Here is a 13,702-nt window from a genome sequence, read left to right as displayed (position 1 = left end):
AGTACTGAAGAGTACTGCCATACTGAAGAGTACTACAGTATCGTTTAAACTTGTTTACCTCTGTGCACGACCTGAGCTCAGTGGAATAACCGAACATCTCATTTAGAGGCACCTGAAAATAAACAGAGGAGACATTTCAGCATTGCTTACTGAAATATATTTGAGAAAAAGAGACACCTTAGCTGTTTCATTCCTTTAGGGTTCTACTAACAATTACTGGTTAAATTAAAAGCCAAAGAGAAACATATTTTCATTTTTTTAATCCAAGTGGAGACCCTCACTTGAAAATAATTTTATCTGACGTAAAGCTACAACCAGAAGCTAAATCTTTCAGCTCCTCAGACTCAGAGCTGACACCACTGATCAACCCGCTTCCTCATTCCCAGGCTGCTCTCTGGCCTCAGTTCAAGCATTCGGAAGTGTTTCTTCCGTGGAAACGTTAAGACGACTTTGCTGTGGGTGCCTTAGTGACATGGTGCAAGCAGCTGCCTTCTGGGAGGCTTTGTGTAGTGTGATAAATACTTTCTCTCATGATATTTAAGCCAGGTAAATGACAGGCAGGTGACCTACTATCCCAATAAACTGGAGATAATGTATTCGTAATAAAGCAGCTATGCAAATAAAGCCATACTGAGAAAGACAATCATGCATCTAAAAAAAAAAAAGACAAATTCACAAAAGGCCACATGAAACGAATCTTATTTTTAGCTTTTGCACTTAAAGAGTTGTTCTCAGAGCAAATTACAGAAATTGCGGCACGTATGTGGCCACAAACAGCCAGGGAAATGTGGCAATTTGCTCCAAACCTCCCACAACAAAAGCTAACTCTCATTTCCTTCTGTGGTTACTAAAGCCAGATTGCCCGCGACGGGCAATACTCACATCTGCGTACAGTGTGAAGTAGTCCTCAGTTCCATCCTGCTTGGTGATCATCCCGTGGCGCCGGTTAATTCCCGCAATCACTGTTCCCTGAAATTCATTTGGGGCAACGATTTCCACAGACATAACAGGCTCAAGAATACACCATGTTCCATTTGCCAGGGCTGGGTTAAAACAAATAAATAAATCAGTTTATTAATCTCCCCAGAACAAATTGGAGCTCTTCTATCCAGGTGTGTGAATGGAAGATGGATGGCATTCTCCCAAAGGGATACACACAATGAGGATGTTAAAATATTTGACCTGGACTCATTTTTCTAGTAGCAGTTAACAGTCACCCTTCTAAACGGAAATTCTAATAAGGCAATACTTAATTCTAATTTTTATCCTTAAAACTCACTGACGTGTAGAAAATACTAAAAGAGATCTTTATACAACATCTGATGGAGTCCTTCACCATCCAAATTATCCAGCGGAGGGTTACTTACTCTCTTTCTGAAATCTTTAGAGGTTAGGAAACTGTTAAAGTCTTTGATCAAGATAAGCCCACCCTTCCTTTTTGACCCCTGGCAGACAGTTGCTCTTAACTGTAAGAAAATAACTTCCACCTAGGGGAGGAGAAGGGTGGAGGGTACCCTTCATTTACTTGGAGATAATAAGCAGGACACAGCTGAGCTCTGTCTTTCCTTCTGTAGGTGAACAATTTATAATTGAGAATTAGAAGACCAAGTTTCTACTTTCTGCTCTGCCTCTAACAAGGCAAAACACAGTCGGTCCAGGTCTCAAGTTTCTTTACCTACAAAATAAAGGCATTGGTCTAGATGTTGTTGTTAGGTGTTGTTGAGTTGGTTCTGATTCATAACGACTCTGTGTCTAACAGAAAAAAACACTGCCCAGTCCTGTGCCGTCTCTGCGTTAATACGTATGTTTCAGCCCATTGCTGCAGCCACTGTGTCAGTCCATCTCGTTGAGAGTCTTCCTCTTTTTCACTGACCCTCTACTTTACCAAGCATGAAGTCCTTCTCCAGGAATTGATCCCTCTTGATAATAAGTCCAAAGTAAGCAAGATAAAGTCTCACCATCCTCACTTCCAAGGAGCCAGAATTGGCTGTACTTCTTCCAAGACAGACTTGTTTGTTCTTCTGGCAGTCCATGGTGTATTCAATATTCTTCATCAACACCACAATTCAAAGGCATCAATTCTTCAGTCTTTCACTGTCCAGCTCTCACATGCATATGAGGTGACTGAAAACACCATGGTTTAGGTCAGATGCCCCTTGGTCCTCAAAGTGGCATCTTTGCTTTTTAACACTTTAGACAGAGGTCTTTTGCATCAGATTTACCCAATGCGATGCGTCATTTGATTTCTTGACTGCTGGTTCTGTGGGCATTGATTGTGGATCCAAGTAAAATGAAATCCCTGACAATTTCAACCTTTCTGGGCTTACCATGATGTTGGTTATTGGTCCAGCTGTGAGGATTTTTGTTTTCTTTATGTTGAGGTGCAATTCATACTGAAGGCTGTGGTCTTTGATCTTCGTCAATAAGTGCTTCAAGTCTTCTTCACTTTGGGCAACCAAGTATTGGACTAGAAGCTGGGGCAATTTAGCATGAAAACTCAACGCTGTGCTTATTTTCAACCCACTAAACACAGGACTAGAACACTTCTTACTGTGACAAAGACTGACTGATGTTCACATGTAACAATGTAGAGAGAATACAACAAAACTTCAAACTCTCATCCTTAATTTGGAAGCTAAGATAGTGCAGAGTAATACTACAGTCTCAAATTAGCTGAGTTATCTTCAAATAGCAAAACACAGAAAACATGACAAAGAAAATAATTTGTTTTTAAAAACTATGTTTTTTTGGAAGGTCAGCTCAATTGGACTGGACCAAAAGCAAAGAAGTTTCCGGGATAATGTCAGTGGAGCAGGGGCGGGGGTTTGGGGACCATGGTTTAAGGGGACTTCTAAGTCAATTGGCAAAATAATTCTATTATGAAAACATTCTGCATCCCACTTTGAAATGTGGCATCTGGGGTCTTAAATGCTAACAAGCGGCCATCTAAGATGCATCAATTGGTCTCAACCCACCTGGAGCAAAGGAGAATGAAGAACACCAAGGCCACACGACAACTAAGACCCCAAGAGACAGAAAGGGCCACATGAACCAGAGACCGACATCATCCTGAGACCAGAAGAACTAGTTGGTGCCTGGCCACAATCGATGACTGCCCTGACAGGGAGCACAACAGAGAACTCCTGAGGGAGCAGGAGATCAGTGGGATGCAGACCCCAAATTCTCATAAAAAGACCATACTTAATGGTCTGACTGAGACTAGAGGAATCCCGGAGGTCATGGTCCCCAAACCTTCTGTTGGCACAGGACAGGAACCATCCCCGAAGACAACTCATCAGACATGAAAGGCACTGGACAGTGGGTAGGAGAGAGATGCTGATGAAGAATGAGCTAATTATATCAGGTGGACACTTCAGAGTGTGTTGGCATCTCCTGTCTGGAGAGGGGATGGGAGGATAGAGAGAGTTGGAAGCTGGCAAAATTGTCAGGAAAGGAGAGACTGGAAGGGCTGACTCATTAGGGGGAGAGCAAGTGGGAGTACAGAGTAAGATGTATATAAACTTATATGTGACAGTCTAACTTGATTTGTAAACGTTCACTTGAAGTTCAATAAAAGTTAATAAAAAAAAATCATGTTTTTTTTCTACAGCATCAATTTGTTTATAATGAACTAATTAGCACTTTCTTATATAGTCTATCATTAAAGCACTTCTTAGAAAGCCAAAAAACCCAGTGCCATCGAGTCGATTCCGACTCATAGCGACCCTATAAGGACAGAGTAGAACCGCCCCACAGTTTCCAAGGAGGGCCTGGTGGATTTGAACTGCCGACCTTTTGGTTAGCAGCCATAGCACTTAACCGCTACACCACCAGGGTTTCCCCATTTGGAATATTTGATATTTAAGTAAGTAAAAGTAAATGTACATATTCAACTCTTTAGTTAATATTTACATGTTTTTCATGACTATATACATACATTTTTATGAATATATATACACATTTTATATATATATATATATATATATATATAAACCCTGGTGGTGTAGTGGTTAAGAGATACAGTTGCTAATCAAAAGGTCAGCAGTTTGATCCACCAGGCGCTCCTTGGAAACCATATGGGGCAGTTCTACTCTGTCCTATACAGTTGCTATGAGTCGGAATTGACTGGATGACAATGGGTTTATATATCTGTATTTATACAGTTATATTTAAATATTGTTGTATTGCTGTTAGGTGCCGTCGAGTTGGTTCCTACTCAAAGCGACCCTACATATGACAGAACGAAATGTTGCCCACTCCTGAGCCATCTTCACAGTTGCTGCTGTGTTTGAGCCGATTGTTGGAGCCGCTGAGTCAATTCATCTTGTCGAGGGTCTTCCTTTCTTTCACTTACCCTCCATGATGTCCTTCTCCAGGGTCTGGTCCCTCCTAATAACATGTCCAAAGCATGTGAGACTAAGTCTCCCCACCCTTACTTCTAGAGAGCATTCCGGCTGTACTCCATTCAACACAGATTTGTCCAGTTGTCTGGCAGCCCATGGTATATTCAATATTCTTTGCCAACACCATAATTCTAACGCATCAGTTCTTCTTCGATCTTCCTTATTCACAGCCCAGTTTTCACATACATACGAGGCAAATGAAATACCTTAGTCGGGTGCACCTTAGTTCTCGAGGTGACATCCTTGCTTTTTAACACATTCTGAAGCAGATTTGCTCAGTGCAGTGTGCCATTTGATTTCCTGACTGCTGCTTCCACAGGCGTTGGTTGTAGATACAAGTAAAACAAAATCTTTGACAACTTCAATATTTTTCTCTGTTTATCATGAAGTTGCTTATTGGTCCAGTTGTGAGGATTTTTGTTTTCTTTATGTTGAGGTGCAATCCATACTGAAGGCTGTGGTCTTTAATCTTCATCAGTAAGTGCCTCCTGGAGTCTTGTTTTTTTGTCAATGCCTTGGACCTCCTCCTTCAGTACCATAAGTTCTTGATCATATGCTACCTCCTGAAATGGCTGGATGTCAACTAATTCTTTTTGGTATAGGGTCTCTCGTGTATTCCTTCCATCTTCTTTTGATGTGTCCTGCGTCATTTAATATTTTCCCCACAGAATCCTTCAATATTTGAATATTTTCTTGAATTCTTTCAGCTTGAGAAAAGCCGAGCATGTTCTTCCCTTTTGGTTTTCTAACTCCAGGTTTTTGTACATTTCATTAGAATACTTTATCTTCTCGAGTCATCCTTTGAGATTTTCTGTTTAGCTCTTTTACTTCAACATTTCTTCCATTCGCTTTAGCTACTCTATGTTCAAATGCAAGTTTCAGAGTCTCTTCTGACATTCATTTTGGTCTTTTCTTTCTTTCCTGTCTTTTTGCTTTCTTCACGTATGATGTCCTCAGTGTCATCTCTCAACTCATCTGGTCTTCTCAGTCATTAGTGTTTAGTGCATCAAATCTATTCTTGAGATGGTTTCTAAATTGCAGTGGGACATACTCGAGTTCGTGCTTTGGCTCTCGTAGACTTGTTTTAATTTTCTTCAGCTTCAACTTGAACTTATGCATGAGCAAGTGATGGTCTGTTCTGTTAGTCAACCCCTGGCCTTGTTCTGATTGATGATACTGAACTTCTCCATCATCTCTTTCCACAGATGTAGTCGATTTGATTCTTATATATTCCATGAGGTGAGGTCCATGTGTACTATCATTCTTTGTGTTGCTGAATTAAGTTGATGGTCTTGCAAAATTCTATCATGTGATTTCCTGCATTGTTTCTATCACCATATTTTCCAACTACTGATCCTTCTTTGCTTCCAACTTTTGCACTCCAGTCACCACTAAGTACCAATGCATCTTGATTGCATGTTTGACCAATTTCAAACTACAGAAGATGATAAAAATCTTCGAATTCCTCATCTTTGGCATTAGTGGTTGTTGAGTAAATTTGAATAATGGTCGTATTAACTGGTCTTCCTTGTAGGGATATGGATATCATCTTATCACTCACAGCATTGGATTTCAAGATAGATCTTGAAACGTTCTTTTAGACAATGAATGCGACGCCATTCCTCTTCCGGTTTGTCATTCCTGGAACAGGAGACCATATGACTGTGATTCAGAATAACCAACACCAGTCCATTTCAGCTCACTAATATTTAAACATAGAAGCAGTTAAAGAGAACGAGGCTCTGTATTAACTGATAACCATGTCAACTATCTGGCTTTATATAACTCTATGTCCAGGAAAGCTACCCATTTCTAGCCAATAAAAGAGCTATCAGAGAATAATTAATGATTTTCAATTTGTTCTAACTGTACTTCTAAAAGGGTATATCAGGTGATTATAATTACCAGTTTTTTATTAAGACGATAAACACTTGGAGAGCAAGAGGCCAGTGTTTTATTCTGAGCCAGGACATTATTTTCCTTGTGATTTCATCTCCCTGTTTTTTTTTAAGTAACATACTTCAGTAACATATTTTATATTCTCTGTTGTTTGACACTTCTCAGATTGAATATATTTTTAAAAATTTAATACAAATAAAATTCAGCAACAAGCAAAACAAAACTGTTTAACCAGTGGTTAAGGGCATGATTTTTTTTTAATTGTACTTTAGATCAAGGTTTACAGAACTAGCTTCTTATTAAACAGTACACGTATTATTTTACAACATTGGCTAACAACCCCATGACATGTCAACACTCACCCTTCTTGACCTTGGGTTCCTCTCCCTGTTTTCTTATTAACATAATTTTCAGATTGTGACAGGATTTCCAGAGCATAGATTTCAACTGTGTATTTAATAGAGAGGTGGTATGAAGAAAATGAAGGATATGAAGAGGGGAGAAAGAATAAATTGTCTGGTTTCAAGGCACAACTTTGATGTTTCTTTGTTGAATAACCCTGATGTAAAATTGTTCTGTTGTCATTTACTTTTCTCTCTTAAAAGCAAAGAATCGGAGTTCAGTTGTTTAGGGTTCTGGTTAATTAGGGTTTTACCACAAACATATTATTCTGTGTGTATGGGTGGACAATTCGAACAGTTCAGCACCGTGAATAAGCATATTCTTTAAAAATACTTCGCCATCCTCAAAATGCCTAAAGCCTACTATGTCATACACGAAACAATTACAGTACTTACAAATTTAAGGATTCCCTGGCATTTGGACAAGCCACTAAAAATGGCATGATTGTAGTAAACGTTTCTGTGTTGTCCGGTATGGTGTCTAGGGCTCTGGGTGGACAAGACCACAGCGCGGCCTTCTGCGGCTCTGACGTCCACCGGCAGAAAGAGACACGCTAAGGCCGTGGGGACTAGGACACAGCATACCTTGTTTCACAGCACCCTCTCCTGCTCGGATGAAAGAGATCTCATTGGAATCGACCATGTGATGCGCACCATCTTGCAGGACAAATCGGAGACCAGAGAGTTTGTGACCAGAAAGATGGCCCTTCTCACAGGCATCCAAAAACCCCTGTTAATGAAAACAACTTCTGGAGTGAGTGGATTTCACCTGCAGGTACATTACCAAGAACGAGCAAACATCAGTGTTCAGAAGTTTATCATTTCTATGTACGTTATGTTCCATTCCTCAAAAAAGAACTTTTAAAAAGTTCAGCAACTTTACTATTTAAGCTTTATTATTACTGCATCTAGATGAACAATACCTTGGAAAAGCCTGTTACTGAAAGGTTCGCGCTACTTTCAAAGTGCCGCTGAGAGTGCTAACAACCACTTTCTCATGGCCTCATCCTCAGGAAATACTTAACTCTCAAACCCATTATGATCTTAGTTTTACAATGAGGTAACAGAGAAAATGCAAAACTAAGAAACTCCTTTAGTTTTTTTTTTTTAATGGCTATTTAAAGAAAACCTCCAAAAAACCGGCATTTGTTCAACACGTGTGTCTTGAACCCTACTGTACACCTGTAACTGCTTTGCCTCATTTCCAGATCACCACATACAGCTTCAGTGTTACACTACGTCAGTAAGAACTAGAATTAAAATAATTTCATTTTTCCAAATGCACTCCTTTTAAAAAAAATCAGTTTCACTGAGGTATAGTTATGGACAATAAACTGCATATATTTAAAGAGTATAATTCAGTAAGTGTGCAATTTTTGGTCAGTCACTTAGGTTTTTGTAGAGCTCCAGCAAAAAAAAAAAAAAGGGCAGCTCTTCTTGGCAAGACAACGGTAGGCTCCACACACAGTGCAACATATGCCTGACATTTCACGACAGGCGATGTACGCTGACAATATCCAAGCCCCCTTCACCTACATCAAGAAGAGACTTAAAAGTATGTGAATGACAAAATATTGCCTTGAAACGGAACATAATGAAATGCAATGATCATAAAAAACATTACTGCTACTGAAACCAAAATTATAACCTGCAAGTAAGGATTTCTAACTTAAAAGGCTAAAAAAGACCTCAATCTTTAATAAATGCTTGCCTTGAAGTGACTGCCAAACAAACCAGCAACCCCTTAAACGTGCAGTGTGCCACAATTCCTAAGGAACTTCACACAGTCTTATCTGATCTGCAGTTTTGTGAGGGGCGCAGGTTTCAGGATTTTATCAGCTTGCCAATGAAGAAACTGTTTCTGACGCTGAAGCTGTACCAAGCGACCACACTGATCAAAAGCAGCGCTGACGCAGCAGGAAGCTGGCGCAGAGAATGACCACAAACAGTCACTCCACCATAAGAGCACACACCACACTTCAGAAACCCACAGGGGCTCCTGCGAATTCTAACTGCTGCTCACAACTGACTAAGGAGCCGCACTTTGTCAAGAGAAATGTGAACACAGTCATGGAGAAACAGGACGACCTCAGGCTACCGTCACCGCATGATGCATAGGTCTTGAGCTCAGTGAACCGAAGATTCTAAATCAGATGGAGAAGCGTAACAACCAGATACAGAAGCACGACTGCAGTTTGCAAAACGAAGCGTGGAAGATAATGTAACAGGAGATGACGTATGAATTTGATGCTGTTTTTAAGAAATAAAAATGCAGGAAAGCTTTTCTTTTTTTACCTTTTCTACGGCAGGCACAAACTGCTTTGGAATATTTGACCCGAAGGTTTCGTCTACAAACTCCAACTTGGTGTAGTTCTCTGGGTCCAGAGGCTCCAGGATACCCATCACCTTCCCAAACTGGCCGGCACCACCCGACTGCTTTTTATGTGTAAACTCAAACCTGAAAGTGATTTAGGGGGGAGAAACCAACAGACATTATGTAATTACCAGAACTAAGTAACTCCACTAATTTAAATGAAAAACTACATTCAATCATGTTCATTTTTTCCATTGAATATGATGACACTGCTATACAGTTTGACTGTAGAATTTATTTAAAAAAGGGTCCTCTCTTTCCTGTTCTTATTTGCAGCAAGGGCAGGGAATACCTTCCAAACGATCGACGGCTTTAATTCTGCCAATTCTGAATTTCATAAATAAAAAGACAAAAAGTCAAGTGATTAAGATAAAAAAGGCCCGTTTAAGTCCTTGTTCTAGTGATCTATGTTCCACAGAGCTTACCCGCAGCTTCTGGAATGCCTCCCTTCCCTGGCACACAGCGTTCTCTCCCTCAGTCACTGTAACCAGGGAGTTAACTGAACACAGGAGCCCTGATGGCCACAGTTGACTTCCTGAGCTAGTTACTTTCTGACCTCAGTGCTTGGGCACTATAAACTGGCTCAATATAAGAAAAGAGAGTTTCCGGTGGGATAATTAACACCTAAAAATGATTAATGACAACACAATAGGGACTAACACAAATAAGCCGTTCGTATAAACCCACTGCTGTCAAGTCAGTTCCAACTCACGGCACCCCTATAGGACAGAGTAGAACTGCCCCATGTGGTTTCCAAGGCTGGAATCTTCTTGGAAGCAGACTGCTGCATTCTCCTCCTACAGAGCAGCTGGAGGGTTTGAACTTCTGACCTTCTGGTTAGCAGCTGAGTGCTTAACCACTGCGCCACTAGGGCCCCAGCCATTCATATAGACATATATGTTGTTGTTGTTAGGTACTGTTGAGTTGGTTCTGACTTATAGCGACTGTATCTATGTACGACAGGACGAAACACCAGTCCTGCACCATCCTCACAATCGTTGTTATGCTTGAACCCACTGTGGCAGCCATTGTGTGAATTCTTCTCATTGAGGCTCTTCCTCTTTTTCACTGACCCTCTACTTCACCAAGCGTGATGTCCTTCTCCAGGGACTGGTCCCTCCTGATAACATGTCCAAAGTACACAAGATGAAATCTTGCCATCCTCACTTCTAACGAGCATCCTGGCTGTACTTCTTCTAGAACAGATTTGTTCGTTCTTCTGGCAGTCCACGGTGTACTCAAAATTCAAAGGCCTCGATTCTTCTTCGGTCTTCCTTACTCATCGTCCAGCTTTCACATGCATATGAGGTGACTGAAAACACCATGGCTTTGGTCAGCACACCTTAGTCTTTAAAGTGACATCTTTGCTTTTTAACACTTTAAAGAGGTCTTTTGTAGCCCATTCATCCACTATACACACACACACACACATATATAAACACAGGTCAGTGTTTACTTCGAGCCACTAAAGGCAACATAAAATAAGCATTTTACATACATATCATGCATACCTAAACATAGGCTGCTATTTCAATGAGAAGAACGTTACATGAGTACCCACTGTATGCCTTTCTTCTTTTAAACTGAAGCCTTCCCCTACACAATGAGATGGAAGAAGCCAGCTGCTTTCCAAACTACCTATCTGTAGATAACGGCAGGCAACCGGACACTGATAAGCATGTTCCTGCGTATGGATCTGAGGGGTTTGGAGGAAGTCAATACCAATGTTGGCAGGAGATGCCATCTTGAAAAAGGAGATGTCATAGAGAGGCTAAGTGTGAATGTGCCTGATTAAATGCCTTTAAATAATACTCCAGTGGTCAAGAGCTTCAGGATGGGCCAGGAAAACAAAATGCGGAAAGGCTAATTTTCCTGGGAGAAAAAAACCAACAGCTTTAAGGACAACAAGGGAAGCGGAAGGGAAACCACTGCCAAACCACCACAGAATCACTGCCGCGATTCCCAAACTGTGGTCCAGTGGCACTCTCAGGATGCATGAGTTCTCATTAAGATATTTTAAATTTTGTTTGAAATTTGACAATAACATGTACACAGACATATTCTACATCTGTGTTATCCGTACGGTAATCGCTTACTGCAGCTACTTAAATTAAAATTAAATAAAACTAAAAATCCAGTTCCTGGGTTACGCCAGCCTGATTTCCAGCACTTGCCGGCGGCGTGTGGAGAGCAGCTACTATACCAGGCAGCAGAGACACAGGACATTTCCACTGTCCACGAGGCTCTTCTGCTAGACAGTACTGCTCTGGAGAACCAACTCACAAACATGTGATCCCACGCAGTTTCACGGGCCGTTTCTGAATTTATAATCAATGGGTATCAAACAAGGGGGCACACATGTGCCAGGTTCGTGCTGAGCACTTTACCGTGGATTGTCTTACTTGTTCGTCACCACAAACCCATAAAGAAGGCGCTATTTTCAACCTCCATTTTGCAGATGAGAAACCTAACGGTCAGTGAGGCTAGCTAAATAACTTCTCCAATATGACACAGCTCTTAAGCGGCAGAGCTTGGATTTGCACCAAAACCAATGTCCTTAACCAAACATTTTCCTAGAAGACTAAGAAAAGAATATAAACTCATTTAATATGCAAATGATGCAACCACTCCAACAGCCACTGGAGCGCCCAGCACGAAGACTCTTTACTCAGCAAGTAGTCTGAATAGAGAAGAGGGGGTAGAGCTAAGACACCACTGGGCAGGCAGCTACAGAGGCCTGTTGTTGTTAGGTGCTGTTGACTCGGTTCAGACTCACAGCGACTGTATGTACAACAGAATGAAACACTGCCCAGTCCTGTGCCATCCTCACAATCGTTGTTATGCTTGAGCCCACTGTTGCAGCCACTGTGTCAATTCATCTCTTTGAGGGTCTTCCTCTTTTTTGCAGACCCTCTACTTTGTCAAGCATGATGTCCTTCTCCATGTCCTCCTGACAACACGTCCAAAGTATGTGAGCTAAAGTCTTGCCATCCTCGCTTCTAAGGAGCATTGTGATTGTACTTCTTCCAAGACACATTTGTTTGTTTTTCTGGCAATCCCTGGTATATTCCATGTTCTCTGCCAACACCATAACTCAAAGGCATCAGTACTTCTTCTGTCTTCCTTCTGGTTAGGAGCTGAATGCTTAGCTATCTGTGCCACCCAGAGACTCTTAAGTTCACGTAGTAATATAAAATTATAATAAAAATAACGACTCATCATTACAGATTCACATTCACAGTAGTTTTGTTACTTTAAAAGTCATCCATACATTATTCAAGTCTGAGGATAGTGCACTGATGACCAACCATTCTTGAAGCTTCAGCAAGGAGCTAGGAGTTTAAAGACCCAAATACAGTAAGGAGATTCTCTTAATATGGTTTATTTGTTCAACATATAAATAGGCAGTTAGATTTTTAAATACATGTAACAACTAATAATAGTAATTCAAAGAACCTAAACTGGTATGTGTGCTTTCAGGTGACTCCTGATACATCACAAACTCTTATTAATCTTGACTCACAGGGGCAGTGGCTGTATTCACAAAGTTTCAAAAGGGTGACTTCCTCTAGGAAGCTTACCTATTGTACTTCTCTGTCTCTAAATGATAACACTCAGGGTGCTAATAAGCAACTGTGAAACTTAAAACTTCATTATTCTCAAAAGCTTTTTCATCATGTACTCCCTCAGCCACTTCTTCCCAACACTATCAAAGGAGCACCTAATTCAAACAGCTCAATTCACAGGCAGCTACAGCCTCAGTGGTCAGCTGCCAAGCGAGTGACTCACACTCCCCTCCAAAAGGAAAAGACAAAAACAACCTTCCATTTCTTAAACCCTAACAGGAGAAATTAACCCTTTTATTCAGAAATAAATCAGACCTCTAATTACCTCAAGCTGTTAACTAAAGTAACTAGAAAACAGGGAAAATGTCTTGCTGCTATTTTGTTTTAAATATACTTATCTCAATAGAAGACCTTACCTGTAAGTAAATTTAAAATGGTATACGAGGAAGACAACACAAGTACGTTTTTCTTGACTTTTTCTTTAAGTCTCACCAAGAGATACAGACAGGTCTACTTAGAATACCTTCAAAAATCCACGTGTGAGAAAGAGCAGAGAACCACTCTTTCCAACCGAACCAGGCAAAGTGCAAGCCCGGCAACGGGTGAGAATCAGAGGAACCCCAGCTTCCCGATGGGGACCCCAACCCGCCAAGGGTCTGAGCCATGGCTCCTTTAAAGGCCTCACGTAAAGTTAAGGAATAAAACCAAGAGTGAAAACGCCCCACCTACTGAAGTCTGCCCTTGCTTTTAAGGCACTTTTAAAACTCCTGCTTTTGTCAGAAGCTAACCAAGTATAACGCTTTTTGTAAAATCACTTTGTAAGTATGTTCTAATCCTTAAGGTAAAATTTTCAGTGATTCCAGCTTCAAGTATGGCGTTTTACCAAAACCTCATCTTTCTAAAGTCAGTACGGAGGGGAGCCCATTTCTCATCTCCAGTGACCTAAATTACATAATCCCCCAAATTAATAGTGGTCTGCAGCCTCCCCGGGTGTGACTGGGGCGGGTCCATCCCGGGGAAGGAGGAAGAGGAAGTGGAATCGCCACCTGGAGCACCTTC

General features: G+C 41.0%; 1 protein-coding gene across 2 annotated transcripts in view; it reads right to left on the bottom strand.

Annotated features, from left to right (window-relative positions):
- The window catches only part of GFM1 (G elongation factor mitochondrial 1), a 50,701-nt gene that overhangs the window by 5,855 nt on the left and 31,144 nt on the right, over positions 1–13,702 (bottom strand). Inside the window, exons 14-19 of one of the 2 annotated variants that reach the window (XM_064275644.1) lie at positions 8,999–9,161; positions 7,289–7,433; positions 6,665–6,749; positions 5,965–6,044; positions 883–1,043; positions 59–112 (exon numbers count right to left, since the gene is read on the bottom strand). In XM_064275644.1, the coding sequence (XP_064131714.1) occupies positions 59–112; positions 883–1,043; positions 5,965–6,044; positions 6,665–6,749; positions 7,289–7,433; positions 8,999–9,161 (688 nt within the window). The remainder of the gene's footprint in view (positions 1–58; positions 113–882; positions 1,044–5,964; positions 6,045–6,664; positions 6,750–7,288; positions 7,434–8,998; positions 9,162–13,702) is intronic. The other variant, XM_064275646.1, reaches the window with a different exon arrangement.

This window comes from Loxodonta africana, chromosome 23 (genome assembly GCF_030014295.1).
Source record: "Loxodonta africana isolate mLoxAfr1 chromosome 23, mLoxAfr1.hap2, whole genome shotgun sequence".
NCBI classification, from domain to species: Eukaryota; Metazoa; Chordata; class Mammalia; order Proboscidea; family Elephantidae; genus Loxodonta; species Loxodonta africana.
Note: the sequence above shows the minus strand (reverse complement) of the source record. Positions and strands in the feature narration are given on the sequence as shown.